The sequence below is a fragment of the Protopterus annectens genome, chromosome 4.part0, assembly GCF_019279795.1.
Source record: "Protopterus annectens isolate FY-2018-M chromosome 4.part0, PAN1.0, whole genome shotgun sequence".
Classification (NCBI taxonomy): Eukaryota; Metazoa; Chordata; order Ceratodontiformes; family Protopteridae; genus Protopterus; species Protopterus annectens.
In genome coordinates this window covers 732,612,905-732,636,272 of record NC_056733.1, presented here as the reverse complement: position 1 = coordinate 732,636,272, position 23,368 = coordinate 732,612,905, and the positions used below count along the sequence as shown (strand labels likewise).

At 37.5% G+C, this 23,368-nt stretch overlaps 1 protein-coding gene across 1 annotated transcript in view; it reads left to right on the top strand.

Annotated features, from left to right (window-relative positions):
- Positions 1-23,368, top strand: part of LOC122799560 (carbonic anhydrase 15-like) — a 346,265-nt gene that overhangs the window by 163,872 nt on the left and 159,025 nt on the right. Inside the window, exon 2 of the mRNA XM_044068693.1 lies at positions 15,660-15,695. Coding sequence (XP_043924628.1) covers positions 15,660-15,695 — 36 coding nt within the window. The remainder of the gene's footprint in view (positions 1-15,659; positions 15,696-23,368) is intronic.

The following is a 23,368-nucleotide window of genomic DNA, read 5'->3' as shown; positions in this document are numbered from 1 at the left end:
TAATACTGGTGCAAATGATTGCATTTTATTTTCCTTATAATGTATTTGTACATGGTTACATTTTATTTTTTCTTTATAATGTATTTTGTTAAATTTACATATTTTATTATTGTTGTTCTCAATAACTTGGACTATTATCTATGTAATGCACCTGTGCTTTTCTCCACGGGTCTCTGCTGAAAACAGGCTACTTGCCCAGTCAGAGACTATCCGGTTAATAAATGAAAATAAATAAAATAAATAAATAAAATATTAGTGTAATTAATGTTAAATATATAATCCATAGATGAACATAATATAATATAATACCTAGATATTTAAAAGAGAAGACCTAGTTTCCTATAATATGATTTTTTTCTTATTTAATATTAAAAATTTAGATTTAGATTGATTAAAGCAGAAGCCAGAGATTGATTGAATAGGTTTATTGTAGATTCTGATTCATTAAAGGCTGATCTAGAGTTAGAAAGTGTCAATAATATATCATCTGCAAATAGCATTATTTGGGTAAAGAAATTATTAAAAATATCTATGCCAATTATGTTTATTTTTGTTCTAATGAGAATAGCAAAACTTCAATCGTTATAGCAAAAAGGATTGGAGAAAGTGGACAACCTTGTTTGGTACCTTTAGTCAGTGGGATGTGTTCTGAAATGAAGGGGCCAGTTTTAACATATATAAAATTATTGTTGTAAAGTTTCTTTAAGAGTGAAGTGAAACTTTTAATAAAATCATATAGATCTAAGATTTTGAATTAATAATTCCAGTTTAAGGAGTCAAAGGCCTTTTCAATATCTAGACTAATTAATAAAGCTTCTTTATTTTTTATTCAAAAAATCTATAAGAGTCCAAATTTGCCTAATATTATCCTGTGTTTGTCTTTGATATATAAAATCAGTTTGATTAAAGTTAATTACTTGAGTTATAGGTTCTTTTATTCTATCAGTAATGATAGACATGAAAATTGTATAATCATTATTTAGAAGATAAATAGGTCTATAGGAAGAGCATAGTTGTGAATTTTTGTTTTCTTTTAATATGGGTGCAGTTAAAGAGTATTTCCAAGAAGGAGGAATCATTCCTTGAGGTTGAACTTCAATAAGAGTTTTATGAAAAAAAGAAAGTATATGAGGGAAAAGATTTTACATATTGCTATTATTTTTCCATCCATACCTGGAGCTTTATTGGATTTTGATGTTTTTACTTTATCAACAATTACCTTCTAGGAACTATGCTTATGCAATTCATCTTTTAATTTTGGTGGAATTCTCTTGATATTAGGATTATCAGGATTTAAGGTTGGAGTAACAGTTGCAATATTGGTATTAAGATCTTGAGATGTATAATGAAATATAAAATAATCAGTGAAACAATCAAGTCCAACAAATCAGCCAGTGACATCAGATTCCTTCTGGTGATGTTTGAAAGCGAGTCCTTTCTCTGGTGCAACTTCCCACACTTAAGATCCCTAACTAAATCACAATAATATAACAATGTGCCATCCTTCTGCAAATACATCTCTTTCATATAACTAACAGCAGCAAGCAGGTACAGAGCTGTGTTTCACACCCAGTGACCCATTTGTGTTAATTCTAACATTTTACAACTCTGGCAGCAGAATATGAAACATGAGAGTCACACATTTACAGTCTCAAGCCACAGCAAACAGCAATGCCTCACAGCAAATCACAGCACCGTGAAAGCAGACTCACACCCAGACTCAATAGATGCAAAGTGACAATAGGAACCCCTCATCATGTGCACAGTGCCACACCCCCACTTCAACCCCCCCCCCACAACTATGCTGACAATAAGAATACTTCCATCTATCCAACTAGGATCCAAATACCAACAAAATCTGAAACAATCAAGGAGCCAATCCATGACTACTAACACATATAAACAAGTCAAGGTGACATATCCATGTCCACCTATCAAGTCAAGATAACAATCACCACAGTTTCCTCAATACATTCAAACTAAGAAAGAAATCAATATGTAAAAGGTCAAAACTGATGAAAATCAGTGGGTGTAATAAAAGGAGCAGACAAATGTAGGGAACATATAAAATGTGGACACAATCTTTGGAGAGGAAGTGATATAATGGAAGTACAAAAGACCTCTTGTGAGAACAATTAATGCAGGAATCATTGCAAATGTTAAGGGTGTTAATCTAATACAAGTCCATGAAGCAAGCTTGTGGTGAATGGCACAAGGTAAGTAAAAAGTAAAGGGAAACTGTAAACTGAAGGAGATTTGGAATATCATCTCAAAACAAATCTAAGTCTAAAGTAATTTATATAAAACAGTCAAATTGTTACATATTGTATAGTTGTATAGAAAACAATGTCTAAATGGAGGAATAAATAATGTTGCTGACAATTCCAAAAACAATACAAAGATAAAACAACTATAAGTAAAAAGAGCATACCTTTGTAAGGACATTAACGTTTGACTGATTTAGAAACAGCACTTTACCCATTTTGAAGTCTAAGAGTGATTAAACATCTTATATAGCTATTTCTGATTTCAAGCATTTGTTCTCTTCTCTTCTCTTCCTTTCTTCTTTGAAGACAACAAAAAAGAAAAGAAAACAAAAATGGTGACATTTGTGTGATGTCCTCTCACTGGGCCAGTAATCCAGGAGCCTGAATCTTCACTACTGACACTGGAGAGGGATGTTCACTGAGAACAAAAATGGATATACCTAGTATTTCCAGATGCAGCTGTCTGCATCCAACGCAATTTCCCTTAAGAGCACACATGGAACATACACTCTCGCTTTTGGTTTTCTCTCTCTCTCTCTCTCCCCGGGTCACCAGCAAGGCTCCACATTGGCACAGCTGCAGAGTTAAGTCCTCAGCCAAGTGTCCAAGTCAAGTCCTCCACCACTCTCTCTGTGAAACCAGTGCTTTGTGTCCCTGCTCCAAGTAGGTGACACACACACTCTTTGAGATTTGATTTTTACACACACACACACACACACACACACACACACACACACACACACACACACACACACACACACACACACTCTTGAGAAAGGCTGACAAAGGTGTACTAGCTATGCCCTCTTCTGCCTAGACTATAATGTAGTTACTGCCACCAGACTCTCCCAAGCCAGCTAAACTAAGGCTCTTACAAGGCTACCCAGTTATACTAAGTAAAAATAATATTAATGTAAATGGTAGCTTGGTCATTGTAATAAGGGTTTCAGGAGTGGCCACAGAGTCACCAAACAGATATGAGTACTCTCAAATGTTAAAATAACCCCTAAAGGACCAGCCACAATGAACAGTTTAAATATATTTAATAATAAATAATAAAAGAACATGATAATACTAAATATCTATTTACAATAAACGCCAGAGTTTCATTCACAGGAAATATTAGAATAAGACAGATGAATAGATTCACACAGATACAGAAAAACAATACTTAAGTAATCTCACTATATTTTTCTGACTGCTCTAAAGATTTACTACTCCCTGCTCACCTACTAGAGCAAGGCAAGATGAAGTAGGTGAGTGGTCTTCTTACTTGTCAGGTTCCAAGAACAGACTGCTCTGAGACTTCAGTCTCACCTAGTATTAAACATTATTTTAGTGATGTATTCCAGAATGCTATCACATACATCTGGTTATCTGACTCCTGCTTCCCATGCAAGCCCCCATTGCTAGAAACTGCCAGGATTTAGCACTTATGTGTCAATAATACACACACAAAGAGCCTTGATAAGATCTTCTGCAGCTCCTGAAAGTCATAAAACCATAAACACTTCTACTCTTCCTGCAGGAGCTAATAAACTATACCTCTTACAGATATTGTGTCTCTAGTTTTGTTCAAAATTGTGAGATAACATCTGGATGACCTAGGCCCAGTAACTTAATTTCTTACTGTCTTTAAATTTGAGATTAACCTCTTTTCTTCCAGTAGCCTCTGTCAAAACATAAACATTTAAACAGTTGCAATAATGCATATATATTTCTTTTTCTGTCCACCATAAAACACTGTTGATACATTTTTTTAACACAAGCAACTTTACAAATCCATTTTCAACGTAAACATCTGTACAAATCAGTTTGATGTACAAATGACATATAATTCTTTACAAAATTCCAGCTAGCTGTGGTGGCATATGTTATATGTCCACTGCCCTACTTCTCCTGGCATAGCTGTCAATACCTCACATTGTTACAATTTGAAACAAGGAATAATTCCTATGTAAATAAGAAGATAAGTTTATCCGTAAAAGTTATTTCTTTAGTGAAGATTTTGAAGGCTTGTTGATAGAAGTTGTAAAATGATCTGTCTTTTATTTCTTTTTCTTCATGTCAGTCCATTTATTTTTTTATCCAAAGTTCTTTTCAGAGTAGGGGATGACAAGTCCATATCTTCTCTTGTAGGTATAAGGTTATTATTTCTGATAAACAGAGAGGCTTATTGAAGGTTATTAAAGGTTCTCATTCCATTTGATAAATTAATTTTTGCTGGGAAGATTATTGAGATTTGGCACTATTTTGTCTAAGAACTTTCACAAGGGGCCAGCAGCTTTTTCTCAGATCTATCATTTTATAAGAATAGTCATTATCATATCGGATAACATTTTGTTTGGATTTTAAAGGAGCTTTCCTCCATGCAGTATTGATTATTAGTTCTTTGTCTATATAAGAAAGAAATTTTATTACAGTAGATCTTGGGGGAGAGTTTGAAGAAGAGAGAATAGGTTTACCTATGGCTCTATCAGCTCAATCAGTGCCATAGGCAAATTCTTCCTGAAGATCTAATATTTCAAGAATCCAATAATTTAAGAAAGAAATTAAGTTCTGACCTTCAGTTTCTTCAGGAAGACCAAAAATCCTTATATACTGCATCTCCTTTACTTATTTTCTAGATCACCAGTTTTGTTTAGAGGCCAGGAGTTTTGTTTTAGTAAAAATTCAGTTTGTGTTTCTTCTTCTTTCAGTCTGCCATTTATATCATTTATATCATTCAAGGCATTTTCCATGTCAGAAAGTTTTGTTTGTTGCTGTAGTATTTCTTTAAAAAACATGTTTGAGACAGATGTCTGTTAGATTTTCTAAGTTCTGATGAAAACCATCTATTTTCAAAGATAATTCCCGAAAGCTAGATGTCACTAGTTGTAAGTCCTTTCTCATAGAAGTGCCAGTGTGAGAATGTTTAGAGTTGTTCATCTTCAGTCAACAGTTTTGTCTCCAAGTAAAATGGCAGGAATATTTTTGTAAAGCTTCATAAACACTGGAAAATAAATAGTCAAGACTGTTGTCTATTAGACTATAAAAACAATTTAAAAAAACTTAATTATTTTCCTTTAATTAAGACTAATTCTGCAGAGCTCTAAAAAGACGGTGTCTTCAGTTGGCGATTTTGGCTCTGCCAAGATAGCTATTCTTGATAATGGAGAAAATGTAGGGAGGTAAAAAGTGAAATGTTGTTGTCCTGCAAGCATGCAAGCCCCCCCCCCCCAAAAAAAAATCAGAATGTTGTATGAAGTAATATTTTTGAGTTTTGCATGACTTGTGGGTTGTTGAACCAAAGCTCTTGCAATATTTGCGTCTATATTATATAATCAAAAATTCAGTTCAGCAAATGGCACTTACATTGAAAATGCTGTTCATCTAATTCACTCTTGTGGGGGGCTGCACCCCCACTCCCCCGCTATTTATATATACCAAATCCAAGATCACATTACAGTGAGGAAAGGGCAAATTTTCTGATCTTTACTGTACAGCGATCTCACTAGGAACAGTTCAATGAATGACATTTTCGATGTAAGTGCCATTCGCTAAACTGAATTTTCGATTATATAATATACACCCCAATATTTTTATCATCTGTAATTGTTTTAGCTTTGTTCATTATATTAAGTCTGGATTGTGTAATATAGTCCAGACATTTTGCATTTTAGTTATATATTTTGTAGTGCCTTCTTTACAGCCTCCAGAAACTGCAAAGGAGTTGATATTTGCCAGATCATCTAGAATGCATTATCTGGAGTGATGATCAGAACCGTCTGGTCTTCAGCATCCATTATGTAGTCATTGTTGCATAATACTGTGACATGATCTTCTGTACAAGATCAGAGTGTAAAGAATTTCCGAATTTAATTAAACTTTTTAATCTGCCATTTGGCACACAAGACTAAAGCTCTGACTTGTTAATGAGCTGCTTCCTGTGGCAAGGGTGCAGGGTTTGAATCTTTTCATCTTTATTTACCTACTGTGTACCGTTGAGCAAGTCCCTTAACCAGATAGTGCTTTGGAACATTTGGGAATTTGGGCTAGGATCCTTAAAGGTCACCAGGACTTCATGCCTCATAACTATGACTCTGTTGCCATTTGCCAGCCATTCTCTGTTTCTTAGCTGATCTATTTATTTTATTTATTTTTATTTTATTTTACATTTGTTATTTTACATTTGTTAACCGGGCTAGTCCAACTGGATATATTTCCATTTTCAGCAGAGGCCCGGGGAGAAAAGCTCCACAGTAACATTTAAATGTTTATAATGTACAATTTTGTGAGAAAAGGAAGCATGAAAGTGTAAGACAAACAGTACATGAGAGAACAGTAGTTCCAAAGTCAATACTATCTAAGAAACAATACCATATACAAAGAGAAATATTTACACCAATGTAAAAATAATACAATCGTTAGAAATCAGTAGAGAGCCTTAGCTACAGTAAAATAAGCTAATTAAGAAATACAGGAGCTTTGAAAGAAATAAGATACTCCTACAGTAATGTATGTGAGGTTGTTAACAAATATGTTCACAGTTAGTTCATCTCCTATTATTAGGAAATAGTTTAAAGTAGTTTATGCTACTAAGGGGTAAGTAGTGTTTGAAAAAGTAAAGGGGAGGGAGGATATATAAACATGGCAAAAAAAGAATGCAGACAATTAGTCAGGGTAAGAACAAGGGCATAACCAGTTTGTTATAAGATGTTGCTTCAGCCTTTGTTTAAAGAGTGGGAGGGAAATGCAGTTAGATCTGATGGCAACATGTTCCAGAATTTCCCAGTGGTATTTGAAAACAAGGAGTCACCTGCCATGTTATTAGCAAACTATTTCAGCAAACATTATGGCAAAATCATCAGCACACCAATTTTTAATGCAACATCGGTCATTTATTTTTCAAGGGCAGCAGATGCTGCATTTGTAAATGAAGCACTGAAATGCAAAGTTGCATGCCAGCAGCAATCTCTGCATTAGTAATAGTTTTCCTTAATATAGAATTCAGATGACTTGTACTTCTGCAGAGATTGTGCATATTAACATAGTATATGTTATTAGGTGGTTAATATTTCTTATGCTCTCTTAAGAATATTCAAACTGTGCTACACATGACTGGATCTTATGGCACGATGCTAGTGATCTTTATACAATTTCAAGTACTTTACCCAAAGCTACCAGTAAAGTACATGCAATTGTATTTCTTCACAGCAATAAGGGGTGTGCACAGTCAACAAAGTGGCTATAACCTCTGGTAAGGGGCTCTCTGTGGATGAAAGTAGTGTGTACTCTTATCTGGTCATTTTTAAATGGTCAAGACTAGTGTGTGTGTGTGTGTGTGTGTGTGTGTGTGTGTGTGTGTGTGTGTGTGTGTGTGTGAATTAAGTTGGAATACTTTGGTTACTGTGTGTGTGTGTGAAATAAATTTGAAATATGTGACTTTGGTCATTATTATTAATTTTTTTGACACACACATCCAAGAAGGTTGCAGTCAACAAGGTAACTATAACTGATGCTTTGTGCGATATATGTGGATAAAAATTAATGACCTTGCTGAGATGATAGAAGTGTATTGGGAACTGTACATACATGAAAAGTACTGGAAACATGAACAACAAATAATTGCTGAAAAATAAAGATGTTTTGTTGATATGAGATCATCCAACACCAAGAGATGAAAAAGTATCAACAAGAAAGACAGATCTAGTAGTCAATGAAAAAAGGACTGAAATAGCTATAGTTAGAAGTTATAGTGCCCTTTGTACAAGAGGCATACAGTCATAAAATATCAGGATATGCAAGCTGCATCTATAGTAATATGGAATAAAGACATACAAATAGTTCCAATAGTAGTAGGAGTAACAAGGCTGATAAAATAATTTTCAGGCATACTTAAATAGGGTACCAACAAATGTAACTCTGTATGAACTGCAGAAAGAAGCAATTCTAAGTTCCTTGTTGAGAAGGCCACATTTGGCAAATATTTAAGGTTAAAGCAATACCAATTTTGTGAACTTTAATATTAATGTAGATACTGGATTGGAGTCCTTTCTTCTCACATTATTACCTACACATTTGGCAATATTAAAAAATGACAGAGAAGCTTTACTCTTTAAAAACTAAAAATAATTACAAAGAGAAAAAAAAAAGACTCCATGCCTTAACACTAACCTTATTCAGCTAATAAAAAACAAATTCATGGAATAAGAAGCTCACTACTTAGAAAAAAAATATATAAAAACATGACTGGGATTTAAATTAATTCCACACAATGCAGCTACAGCTAGAAGCTGCAAGAAGCTTACGTGAGACAGCCAAAGAAATTATGGAACACAGTCAAAAGTCCATACAGCTCTAAAAATTGTCCCAGTGATAATAAATATAGTAAATCAAACATAATCACTCCAGATTTATTAAAAGCCATTAAAGACAACATTACAAATCCATCTGAACCATTAAGCATGGTCCTTAACTTTATTTCAACCCACCCCTCAAAAATTTTTAATTTTGCCATACCAAATGATTTAGTAAGGAAAAAAAACACTTAAGAGCTGTTAGACAAAGTAGATGACCAGAAATAATTCATCATCCACTCCATGATATCGAAGACTAGAAGAGAAATTATACATACACTTCTGTCTTACATTTTCTCCTTGTTAATAAACACAAAAGATATTTTCACAAAAATTTAAACTTGCATTAATTTGCCCTTTCACAAAGCTTCTTTTTCTTCTTCTTTCGGCTTTTCCCGGTTAGGGGTCGCCACAGCGGATCACTTGTCCGCTCGTGATTGGCAGTAGAGTTTTTACAGTGTCGAGTTGCCAGCCCGGTGCCCAACCTCCACAGAAGGCACATGCATGCACTCACGCCTAAGGCCAATTTAGAGTGTCCAATCCACCTACAGCATGTCTTTGAGATGTGGGAAGAAACCAGAGCACCCTGAGGAAACCCATGCGACCACAGTGAGGACATGCAGACTCTGCACAGAAGGTACCCCAGCCGAGGATCAAACTGGCGAACCTCTTGCTGTGAGGTGAAAACGCTAACTGCTGCACCACCGTGGCTGCCCCTGCCCTTTCACAAAGCAACAACACTAAAATCAGCTCATGGTTAGCACTTAGTTGCAAATATTGATCCTCTAGCAAAAAATGATTTTATGATCAGATTGTACAATTCCTTCAGAAGTATGACTTCTTATCAGATGCACAGCATGGCTTAAGGCCATCTGATAGCTACTTATTGCTTTGCAAATGAAAATATTAACTAAAGTGGAATATGATGGGTTAAATGGAGCTATCGTCATTGACCTAAAAAGAGCTTTTGAGACAACTAGCCGTTGTATCTTATTATATAACTTAGAGAAATCTGACTTTTCTAATGAAGTTTTTTTTTTTTCATTTTCCATTCGTTGACCAGGCTAGTCCCACTAAACTAATGGCCTCTTTTCAGGGGGGAGATACAAGGTGGTATGTACACTACTAGTGGAAATTTGGCCAGGGAGTCAAAGAACTTCCCCTACTCTTTTTGATAGGTGTTGTGGGATCTTTTAAATCCACCTAAACTGCCACCAACTCAAACAGATGCGATCTTAGTTTAACATCTCATCCAAAGGCGACACACTCAGGAATGTAGCACCCTCCCTTACTGTGAACTGCAGTGTCAGCAAAGCATTTACGTGGGAATAGAACGTATAGCCTCCTGTACCAAAAATGAGTGTGTTACTTGTTGCAACACTGACACTGATCAAAGCTTATAGTTTGATTTTCAAATTTCCTATCCGGTATTATTACATTAGCCCTTACAAGATCAAGTAGATCCACATTCCAACTAAACTCATCCCTACAGAAGACCTTGCTTTAGAATGGAACTGGTAGCAGAATAATTGACTGCACATGAAGTGGCAAAAATCAACAGTTCTGCTTTTTGCCTGTCCTCATAAACTACCGCAAGCTCAACCACAAAACTTAAATCAATCCACTAGGATAGAATCTTCCTGTAGTTACTCATCAAAAGGACTTAGGGGCAATAATCAATGATAACCTAATCTTTAAACCCCACATTGAAACGCAAATGCAAATACTATGAACACAGCTAAACATGCATAGAAAATTTGAACTTAGAAAAGAAGCTAGGGAAATGTTCTGTTACCATGACTACCCTCTTCCTGTCACTGCCCTTCATTCCTGTCACAACAGCACTATTCTTCAAAATGTTGAGAATACAATACTAACATTTATCCATCTAAGAGCAGATTGGCTGAAAATATCAGCAAGGGCTACCTTCATTTTAAACACACCAACTTACAAATTAATAAATGACAAATGTTACTGATGTCTTAAAAACAAACTGTATTTGGAAACAACTAATATCCCTTAAGAAATCAAGGGAGTGGAAGACTTTACTGTACAGGCCAGCTTATATCCTATTTCTTGCAGAAAAGGCCTTCTCAAAGATTGCCTCAGCTGGCTGGGATAATCTTCTACCAAAAATCAGAAATGCATGCAGTAAATCCAACTTTAGAAACACTTCAAAGAACAGTTGGTATAAGAAAATAAATGCACTTGTTATGGCAACCAGGTTAATTCAACTTTACCACAAAATGTATCTAAAACCCAATACATTATGGAGTCATTGTCTGGAAAAAAAACTTCCACATGTTAACAGGGATAGTTAAATTACTTTTTGAATATATATATATATATATATATATATATATATATATATATATATATTTTAAATATATAACTAGCAAAAAAATACTTTTGTGACAATGTGATTTAGTCACTTAGAATTTTGTTTCTCTTTTAGGGAGGAAAACTGACATACTAATGGATGTATTGACATCCTAATGATATAGAATGACACAAATGCTGCTTTTAACTGTAACGTTGCTTGTTACAGTGTACTGGGTGGAGGTTACACCTTGCTTGTTACAGTGTACTGGGCGGAGGTTATACCTTGCTTGTTACAGTGTACTGGGAGGAGGTTACACCTTGCTTGTTACAGTGTACTGGGCGGAGGTTACACCTTGCTTGTTACAGTGTACTGGGTGGAGGTTACACCTTGCTTGTTACATTGTACTGGGCGGAGGTTACACCTTGCTTGTTACAGTGTACTGGGCAGAGGTTACACCTTGCTTGTTACAGTGTACTGGGTGGAGGTTACACCTTGCTTGTTACAGTGTACTGGGTGGAAGTTACTTGAATTTCTGATTTTACATCTTTATACTACCATCATAGCTGTATTTTTTACAATTCCCTTGTGAATATTTGCTTTTTGCCATGTTTAGCTTACTGTTGTGTCTTTCGGCTTTTCCTGGTTAGGGGTCACCACAGCGGAACTCTGGTCCGCTAATGATTGGTAGTTGACTTTTACATGCCGAGTTACTAGCCCTGACACACAACCTTCAATGAAGGTACGCCCATTCACGCATGTCTGCATGCAGAAGACGCTCTAGCTGACAAATCGAACAGGACAGCGTCTTACTCTGAGGCGACAACTCTACCACAGCACCACCACCGCTGGTTGCCATGTTTAGCTTACTAAGTTGTAAATTATATATAATACTTTTGTATACAAAAAATGACATGATTTGTTTAAACATTTTGTTTCTCTCATTGTTTTGGTGTGCATAATTACCTTTTCTATGTTTTTTGATACACAGAGTAGGATGACATGCAGTGTAAAATGTTTCTCTCCAGCCATTTTTGCAACTTGCTTCCTGTATGATACATTTGCTATGTGTGCACCATAAAGGCCTGGGTCTTACCTTAAAAGAGTCCAAGAACCAGCAAACTTATCCATTTGACAAATGTAAAATAAATAAATAGTATCTTTGTGTTTTGGAACATATTCCTCACTGTATTGCAATATATTATAGCTACTCTAATTCGTGAAGTTATCCAGTGTTCTGTTATATTGTGAAGATTCCTGCTGTATGTAAAGGTCCAACAACATTTAGCAGTCATGCAAGAACTGAAGTGGTGAACTTGCATCATCTGTGGAAGGAAAGTTGAGAAGAGATAACCAGTGCTGAATCTGAGATTTTATAGGAGTTCAGTTGTAGTGTTTAAAATTACGGATTCAGAAACAGGAGGGATTTCTGTGTACCATGCTAAAATTGCGGATTCAGAAACAGGAGGGATTTCTGTGTACCATGCTTCCATGCTTGCCTTCCATATGGCATATGTTGAAACTGGTTTGATGACACAGAGAGTATCCGTTCTAGAGACGTTTCTCATTTTGTGGGCTTATGCATTCAAGTTCTAAGGGTGATTAGTTGCACAGTAACATAAAGATATTTTTTGGTGGTGCAATAGGAGGTTAGGATTCTTATTCCAGTTCATGCTGTCATTTCGTATGTGCACACAGGAAATACTGGAAGATCTCTTTTGCATAGTATCATCTGCTAAGTTAGGAACACAAATAGGACTGATAAGAAAGCAAATAATTATTTACGTTTTGCTTTCTGTAGCTGTTTTGAATGGGATTAATTAAACATGTAGCAATCCTTAAGAAGCACAGTAGTACCCCTTGCCCTAGGATTGCTCCTGCCCCAACTGTAAATTATATAACCTGTTGGAGACATTTCTAAGCCAGTGATGTGAGGCTGATACCTTGTTTTAGTGCTTGCTAGAATGTTGAGCTGATAATAATAAATCCATGCATGTATTCCTGGAATCCTGTTGCAGTTATTTTGTGCATTTATTTGTGCCATATTTGGATGTTCTTTGCATTCCGGGTTGAACAGTATATGATAAGATAGGTATGTATAAAAGATAATGGAGTGGGTTTAAATATGTATTGCTATATTTAATCAGTTTGGCTTAGTGTTTGGATGTTTTAGGTCAGATTATTGAATCCCAATATGAATGCACTGCACAGTTCAAATGAAAATCCAAAAAAAAAAAAAAAAAACGCACACAGAAAAAAATGATGCTTTTGGGGAGGAGTAAAGGGAAAGGCCACCCTTCATTTCTCACTTTCAGTTATTTAAATATATTATCCCCATGGTCATACAACCACAGAGAAAAGGGAAATGCTCTTTAACTGTAGCTCTGTCCCATTCCAGCACTAGGAGACCTGAACATAAAACACACACAGACTCGCACACAACAACAATAAAATTATTTATACAAACTTCAAAGTACAAGAAATACAGAAAACAACAATTAAATTACACGTTCACTCAAATATTCACCTTAATATCTTTCATTAAAAGTGTTCTTTGTCAAACAACACGCTTCCAGTAGGACAATTTACGTTGTATATATGGCAATCTGGGTATTTGTTCCATGATGAATTAGATACAAGTGCAAAACATTGACAGGGAAAAATTAATTTTGTAGAACCTATAGTATATTTTGTGCATTGATTGAATATAGGCACGATGTAAAAAAGAATGCTGAAATCTGATAACAAATGTGATGTAAGTTGTCTTGGCTATGTGGTTAGTGATGATATGATAGGAACTGTAGTTTTGTTATAGCTGATTATACCTTGTGTTATCAGGATGGTAACTAAAAATAGCACTAGAAGCTGGAAAGGAAGGGGTGCCATGATTCTGTTAATAGAGGCTTTCTGTGGTTTATGGGCCACTGTTATTTGTATTGGCCAGTATTAGACAGGGGTGTGGTTTATAATGGCAACTTAAAGAGCTTGTGTGTGGGTGGGCAGTGGGCAGGTATTATGTTGGGCAGATGTGTACCCTGCAATACTACCTCTTTTCCTTGTGGAGAGCAATAATTATTTTAAAATTTGTTCAGGTCTACAGTCAAGTTCATGACTGCCCACACATAGTATGCCTGTCCAAAAAGGTGCCTCTCAGACTATTTGCAGTTTGTGGTTGCCAGGGAATTGTACTGCTAATACTTCCAAGCCAGTACAAGACAGGAAAAGATAAGGAAACCTATGCTTTATTAGCACACCTGTCTGTGGACAGAAATATAATAACCAACTGCTGTAGAAAGCATTTGACACAGGTATTGGATAGCACCTAGTAGCACTGTATCTGCAAGGAAACTCAGCCTCAGGTACTATATTCAGGTGAGCAGAAGATGTGTGCTACAGATGAGCTCAGTGAGAAAATCATCAGCTGTGACTGCACTTAGGCAAGCACTACTCAGTATAAATCTAGCAGCCATCTAATTCTACTGCTGTCTCTAGATAAGACACAAACATCACACTATCTTGTAGAATAATTTAAATGAGCTACTTTAGGTCAGCTTTGGCGGTGGGTAAAAAAGGACTATTATTTATAAACATTGATCCTAAAACCCCCTTTGGGACCTCAATGGGGGCCATGCTAATCCAGAGAGACAATTTCACTGAAGAATTCTAAGAAAAGACATATTTCCTAAAGTCAGGGACACTACTATGACTGAGCATGCTTCTTGCATGAAAACATCCTCGTGACAGAAATGATACACAGACACTCTGTAGCATTAATATGAATATTTCATACAGGCACCTTGGGAAATGGAATACTTCCAGATTTAAATATACAAAGATGGCTGCCCCTCTAATTCACCACACCAGGGGATAAAAGGCTGTAATAATTACAGGATCATAGTTTGAGTTTTTTTCAGTTTTGGTCTCAGAAACAGCAAGATGCAACTAAAATTTAAGCAGAGAAGTCTGTTATGAGTTTGTGTTAGTTTATTAAAATTTTACTTTGTAGAAATTCATATGGTCAAGACCACATGACTGACAACTTAAAATATTGAAAACGAACTAAAAAACAGAAATGGAGTTTCTGCAGAGGGGCAAGCCCCACTGCATCCCACCTACTAGTTTTATATACTAACTCAGAAATTGCACTACAGATGGGAAAAAGGAGCATTTCCTGATCCCCACTGCACTGTGACCTCTGTGCAGTTCCATTTCTGTTTAGTTAATTTTCATTATTTTAAGTTGTCGTTCATGGGGTCTCGACCATATGAATTTTGGCAAAGTAAAATTTCGATAAAGTATCATAAACCCATCTATTACATCCACAGAATAATATAGAAGTTTGTTAGGCAATTACAGGGGATCTCTGGTCTCCACATCACTTAACAATTTTATTATACCCTTTCAGAATAAAAAAAAAATACACATGCAACTGATTTGAGGGCATATAAACCAGTTCAAGGCAGATATGAGGAAGTATTTTTTTTTTTAATGCAGAGATTTGTGGATACATGGAACAGATATTTAGCACAAGTTAACTGAGAGAGGAAACAGTGTTATATTGTCAGGAAATGGAGGCATAAGGTGAAATGATTATGATTTGATGTCCACTTGTGCTTTCCATTGTTTCTCGGCCCCTGTAACTCGGGACTCAGGGCAGGTCCAGACTATACTTGTCAAGCATTTGTCGTGTATTTGTTTCATGCAGACTAACCTTTTCATTGTTTTTCTTCACAGCTAAATGGTGCTACAATTCTCAGAGTACAACGTGTGGTGAGTACAAGAAAAACATTTACGTCATAAATATTGTTTTAACTTTTAATAGACCTGTTTCATTTTTGTCTTCTGCTAGTCTTGTTTGCCTTTAAAACACAACAATTTGCTGATTCAGTAAAATGCAGTTTTGGAATGACTATTAAGGAACTGCATTAAAAGTTTAAGCCATGCACTTTTCCAATATGGAATTTTTAACTACGTGTGTGTGTGCGTGCGTGTGTGTATGCGTGTGTGTGCGTGTGTGTGCGTGTGTGCGTGTGAGTAAGAGTGTGTGTGTGTGTTTATTTCAGGCTGTAGTATTTTCATTTATGTATGTTAATAAAAACAGTTTGATCTGGTAAGAGGAGGTCCATCCTCCATAACAGCAGGACCAAGGCTGGCAGGTATGAGGACTACGCAGCAGGTAAAACCTTTCCAGGCTACCATACATCTTCTTCTATATCCCACAAATGCACTGAAGTGCCTAGTCTCTCCAGCTCTTCTTTGTATGGTGGTAGAAGACAGCCCCAGGCTGGCATTTGTTATTTTAATACATTACTTTGCTAAAATCATGACTATATCCTTTAAGATTGTTTTTCCGTGTTCTTTTATCCAACAGCCCTTTATGTCTGTTTCTGATATAAATGTTGAGAGTTATACCTCAATATCAGATCTGTTGTCTTGGCTGTAGGCCCACTTCTCTTCTGGCACTCTAGCTATGTAAAATATTTTGGTTACTGTGATAACTAAAAGTGCCTTATCCTTAATGTAGGATCAGCACTTGCAGGTACTGTTTGGGGAAAATGATGATAACAATACGTTTAGAGGTCATTACGTGGCTAATGACACCTGGGGGCCTTTTTAACCTAGCCATGCTTCCCAAAGGTGAGAACTAAGCCCTGCAGTTTGTGTTTGTAAGGTAAACACCTTAACCACTATGCCAACTCCCAAATCAAGTATCTGCAAACAGGATTTGAACCCTGCATCACTTCTCCCATTTCTACAAGCTCACTGCAGTTACAGCTTGTGCCACAGAGATTAAAAATTGATAGGGGAAGTCTTCTCCCAGTGTAAATATGTATCCTAAAGTGGACGCATACACAATGGATCTTCTTATATAGCTAGTTCTGCATAACAGTACAGTCATATACACCTAGTATTTAGCACTGCAGTATTTGGACCACCTACTTATCTAGTTACACAATCTTAAGAATACAGTATTAACAGGAAGTGCCACAGAAGACAGTATTAACAGGAAGTGCCACAGAAGAAGTCCTATGGTAGGCCCACTGGACACACAGTGCCTTGTCAGGGCAACTTGTTTAGGGTCAAACTCTGTACCACAGGAACTACAGTATAGCTCACAGCTTTAACCCTGTGAACCAACTCTTAGAAATCTAAGTGTGTTATCTGAGCATGTTGGTCTTTGTTTGTTAGAACAACCTCTCTTTGCTGAGGATTTTTCCAAACCAATCATTTCAGCACCCCCCACCCCCCCACCCCCAGCAACAATCCTCTACACTGGATTCAGTATGCCATACTAAAAAATAAATGACAGTTGAATATCATAAACTTTAATCCTCTACACAGGTTTCTCCATCTGTTATTTCTGAATGGAAAGTTCTGGAAGAACCAACCCAAAAATTAGTGTAAAGGTTGTAATCATTTTGGCTGAAACTGTATAGCTGTTTCCTGTAGCTGGAACCAAAATAACTGAAACTTTTGTTTCAAAGTCAGAAGTGGAGGCTTCCCTTGTCCTTTCTAATTTGGCACCACCTAAATCCAGATGTGTCTGATATGGATGATAGGCTGACTAAAAAATTCAGTTTCTGTGTTAATCAGTGAGGCTGTCACTGCCCTACTGAATTCAACGCTACCTGCAGTCAGACCTTTTCCCTGCCTTAGCTGATATAGACTGACAGGTTTGTAGAGGCCCTGTTAAGAGCTCATGGAAGATGCTGTGATACTCAGTCCCTTGCTTCATCAACTGGAGGCAGGGAGCCCAGAGTCTAGGGTGACATATTTTGCAATTCCCTGGAGTACTTGACAATGCTCATCAGTAATTCAGTTTTTGATGTGCAGATACCAAGGATGCTGGCTTCATCCCCCTTTGGTATTGATACCAATGTTGGGAACAGTGTTGATGCTGACCGATACAGTGCTGATGTTGACACTGTCAGTTGGAGATTCCTTTTCCAGCAATGGAAGTTTCTTTGATGTAGATGTCAGGGCCATCATAGCTGATGTCACTGATGCCTGGAGCTGAGATCTTGACCCTGATACCAGCCTTTTTTGTTTCAGTGACAGGCTTCATATACCCAACCCTAGGGAGTTTATTTAGTCTAAGTCATATTTCGTGTTGACATCAGTGCTGAGCAGTCTCTTTTTGAGTCCCTGACCTTGCAGCCTGTCATGCAAACAGTCATAAAGGTCTAAGTCCTTTTGTGGCCTACCTTCACAATATCATTTCCAAAAAGGGGTTTTCCTTCTCCTCAAACTCTCACTCTTAGTAAGAATAACAAAGCTCTGTGTGAGAGGAAGGACCTAAACTCTCCCCAAAAAGACACAGATGATGAAGAGAAGAGAAATACTGATATTATTCATCAACGTTGGGATGGTTAACTGACCTAATGCCCTAAGAACCCTAAACTGTCTTTCACAAATCATAGATTTTTTATGCAGTTTTTTTCCATCATGAAATGCTCCAAACTATGGAGCAGTTGCTTTTCAGTCTTCAACTTCATCATCCAGAACCAGTCTTATGAAGATCACCCTGTATAACACAGGAGAAAGTTTAGTCTAAGCTGCAGGATCCACAATTACAGGGTGCTGGCAGGCTTGACTTTCTTTAACATAGTTAGCTGGGGACAGCATGTAACCTTTACGACATTTCCTTTAAGGGGCGCTGTATGTCTGCTCCAGAGGTCAAGGCACATTAGGAGAACATGGAGAAGGAGAGTACAACCCTCACCTCTCTGGACATCAAGTTTCTATTGCCTCATTGTTCTTTTTCTTGAAAACAAGGAAGCTATTGTCAGATGTGCTTCAGGGGTGGCACAATCAGGGACAGAATCCAATAACCAGGGTAGCTCCCAGAAAGGTTGCAGAACCAAAAGCAAGTGTTCTTGACAATCTTTGAGTAGTTGTAACCTACCCATGGGTGAACAGCCACTGAAACCATAAGGCCTTACCCCACTGTCCTGCTGTGGAGGTATTTCAAGGCCATCTGTCCCACAGCCTGTCAACTTGTCAGTCATAACCCAGGGTAGGTATATCCAGAGGATATAAAAGTCAACCAAAACTACTTTTTTCCTTCATGAAGGTGCCATTCACATTAAAGACTACCTACAAAAAGGGAAGCCATTAGCTTTTTCCAAAAATAGGGTCACCCAGGAAGTCTCACATATCAAAAGTGTAGAGGATGTTATTACTGTTTATTTTTAGTGCTAAAAAACACCAGTGAACTTGTGCTGATTTTATACCTAAGTGGCCTAAATAACTTCATTCCCAGGGAAACCTTTCACATAGTCATGACATGGAAGATCACGCCATGTTTATCAGAATTATACTGGATGCATATTTTGGGTCCCCCAAGATGTTTATACCTTCTTCAGAATTATGAAGATCCCAAGAGGTATTTCTGCCTCTCGGCAGGAGTCAGGCAGTTTTTGTGTTTCTGAGTAAGAGTTAGTCATTTTTAGTTTTGGAATGCTTCACATCACCATCAACTCAGCCCTCAGGGTGTTTATCATATGCATGTCAGTAGTTACAGACCATCAGATGTTGCAGGGACCAAGCATATTTCCATATTTAGTTGACTGTCTTCCAGTTGCATCTATAGATCAGCCTCAGATTTCACCATGGGACTCTCTTGGCATCTTGGTGAGCCTTGCTAAGCCACAGCTAAGTCTCTCCCAGCTACTAAGGATCAACAGATGCAGCTTGGACAAGCTTATGTGCAGAGTGCATCTACCAACAGAGAAGATACTGTCCATGCAGTCTAAGGTCTCCTTTGCCTTAGCATCTCAGAAAGTTTTAGCTAATCTATATCTCAGCGTACTAAGTCTCATGTTGCCATCCAGTTGGATGGTATCTTATGCCATTTTCCATATGAAAATATTATAAAGGGCACTGCAACTACAGTGGTCTGGGGTTTCTGATTTAATGCCTTGTCAAGTTTGGATTTCTAAAGCACACAGGATACTGACACTGATGGCTGCATCTTGTGACTTTGACCAAAGGCAACCCCTCTCTATTGTTTTCTTCTTTTGAGGCAGTCACTCTGAATGTGACAACCTTATGGTGGGTGTGGGCATTACAGTAGGCAGATGGTTCAGTGTCTTTGGACTCCTTCTGAGGCCACACTGCATCTCAGTGTTTTGGAGATGAGGACAATTATTTTGGCCCTCCTAGCTTTCCAAGACACCCTTCCCTAAGATGTGATCACCATCCACTTTGACAACATGGTTGTGGTTTGGAACATCAACAAATAAGGAGGAAATCAATCCTGTCCCTTGTGTAAATGGGAATTAGCTATTCAATCTGACCACTTTCTGGTGGCTGACCATATGTTATTGAAGGCTCACATTCAATAAAACAGGCAAGCTCACATATTGCTCAGACTTGCCCTATCAGTGATCCTTTAGCTCCTCAGTAGGCCAGAAAATATACCATGAATGGGATAAGCCTGGCTGTGACCTGTTTTCGTGCCCGACTAGCACAAAATACATGCACTACTTCTCCCTTAACACATCACCTTGGGGACACTCTTGGGATATTCTGGTCCAGAAATGGCCTCCGGGACATCTGTGTATTTTTCTTCAATTTTCAGTGATTATGAGCTTCATACAGAAACAAATGCACAGATTAAGGTCATTTTTTTAAATGCTCTTGCGTGTAGCAAAGAGTAATGTAGCTTTTCTGACTGTTGGGTTTGTTTTTTGACTTCTGTTATAATCTATCTACAATTTCCATGGTTCCCTTTCTAGTGTACACTGAGATTACTTAGTACAATGAGTTTGTTCTACTTAGCGAGGTTAAGTATTTTTTTGAAAGTAGTTTCTGCCTTTTTTATTGTAGTGGATGGCTATAAACTGTTGCAGTTATTAATGTAGCATGACCTTTTAACAAAGTTTAATTAGAATCCAGTTTGGCTCTGAATCAGAAGATACTATTAAGTTTGCTTATCACATTTGGGGACAGATTATCATGTTTCTTATCAGGGTCAGTGTACCCTACCTTGTTTTGGCCAGGTCTATAAAGTATGAATGAAATATGACCAGATAATTTGTGGGGAAGCCAGGACTTATCTTGTAGACAGGATTTGGTGAGTAAGATTAGCTTTGTTTTATGTAGATCTGCCTATCCTTCTCGCTAAGCCCATTTATTATTTATACTGCCAGAGAGATACTTGCCGTCACTGTAGTTTGAATATGGAAATACAGTGGGACTAGGGTTTATTTGTATACCATCTGATTGTTGTAAAATAAAGGTTATCACAAACAGTATTATTTTGAGCTATTTTACAGTTATTTTTTGGTGATAATTTAGCAAGTAGTTTTGCAGTTACTGAGTTGTGTTTGTCAGTGAGGGGGGGTGGGGGTGGTAAATGAGAACTATACTGGATTTCCACCAAGGATTTTTTAATTGTTTTTGCTCCCAGGCCTACCAGACATTGAACCTTCCCCCAATCAGACATGGCCCATTCACTCCCATTCTCATGAATTTCACCTGTTATCATGTTGATTTATCTCTGGAGGGACTCATCATTCAGGCAGCCATGAATTTGCTTTGTGCCCTTTTTGGCATTCTGGCCATGAGGGCGCTTGTATTGGCTTAACTCCATTCCCCTCCCCCCCGTGTGTATTGACATGTGATCCACATTTCTGGGGAGGCCCACAGGAACTTCTATATATGAGCGTACAACCACTTTGAAGGCTACCCACTTGTTAGCAGTTTGGTGAACATAATACCTGCCCCCAGGCTGTATGTTTGCATTCCAGCCCCTCATTGTACAGCTGTCACTGCCTCTCTGCTCTACCCAAGGACAGGTACACCCATCTTCTCCATTCAGCTCTAACAGCTTCCAGATCCTGAGTCACATGGGTTATAATGACGGCTATATTCATCTATGCCACTGGAACTGGTCTCCCAGAGATGAATTTTATTTTTCAGGTATGTATTGTCTGCATTTGAATCCATGCTTTGGTTTTTGCAGTCATTGTAGTAATACTGGTAACACTGATAGGAGTAAGACGTTACAGTAAATGTTATCAGCAGTGCCAGGATGGCTACTTTATTCATAATGGTATTGTTTTTATTGTGGGTGTTTGTTTAGGTTTTCACTATAGTTTTTGACAGTGGATTAGGATAAGCTTTTTAAGTGTGGTAAGCTCTTCAAAGATATGTATTGCAGGCTGCAAATGAATTGTAAGGGGAGTGGTTTAGAAGCTGTAAACCAGGCTGTGTGTTGGGTGACTCCGAATTTGTTATAAATGGGTAGCTGATACTGAACAGCATGAGTTGATTATTTCTCATTTTAACAGCTAAGCTGAATATTAGCATATCAGCTTGGGTAAGCTCCATCTTTATATGCAGTGATATACCTTTTCTATGTAAAAACAAATGTACTGACTAAAAGCCTATGACAGCACTCACCCAAGACATTGCTGACCTACTAATTAGGCAAATCGCACCTAGACATGCATTTGTTCAGGTTAACCATGTGGCTTTTCTGGTTGCAATAACAGAAAATAAATCCTCTTTCTCCTCAATCTGCCTCCCATCCATAGTTGATTTCCTGCTCAAAATTTTGATTCCCAGCTGAGATATTCATCTACAAAGAGAATTAAGTTTTCATTAAGCAACAAGGACTATAAAGGTATTAGTTAGGTGGGAAATGGATGGCCTTAAACAGAAGTCAGAGTAATTTCTTTCTGTGCACGCAGCAGTGATTTTTAATCAGTCTGTATGTCTTCACTCTATGTTCCATCAGGTAAGGAGGGATCGCTTTTTACTTTAAGTGCTTGTGGTTTTAAGCGAGGACTTCCAATTATAGTTTGCTGACCTTGCATAAGAGCATAATATTTTACAGAGTCCAGAACAACAATTGGGTTGGTTTCTGTTGTAACGCTCATAATTGCTTTGTGCTTAATCACCTTATTAATTGATTATGCTGTGTGAAGAGAACCTTATTAATTATTAATGGGAATGCAAGCATATCAGGGTTACCATTTGGTATTCATAAGGTGCTACACAACCTTCTGGGTGCCAGCCAAGTAAAAAAGGGCAAAGGAGGTACTCTTCCATTGTCAAGTGGTGTTCCATTTTCAAAAAAGGAAATCTGGAGCTGTTAGATAGATCCATAGGATCATAGGAGATTACTAGGCTAATGGCCCCGGGGCCCTTACAAGCCTAGCCAAGAGTTTATCTCCAAAAAGAAACCTCAATCAGCACCTGTTGTCCCTGTCAATGAGGGACACACGTGGAACCCCTGGGACAAAGTTGTGGTTTCCCAACCACTCATCAAGGTTGTGCTTGAAGAGGGTCAGCAACATACTTTGTTTGACGTGTATGGGAAGTCTATTCCAGGGGTGGGGCAGCATCTGGGAGACAAACCTGTCTCTCCAGCAGGTTTTGTTAATGTCACATATTAGACTTAGGCCTTTCGATCAGGTAATGCACTAGGAGTT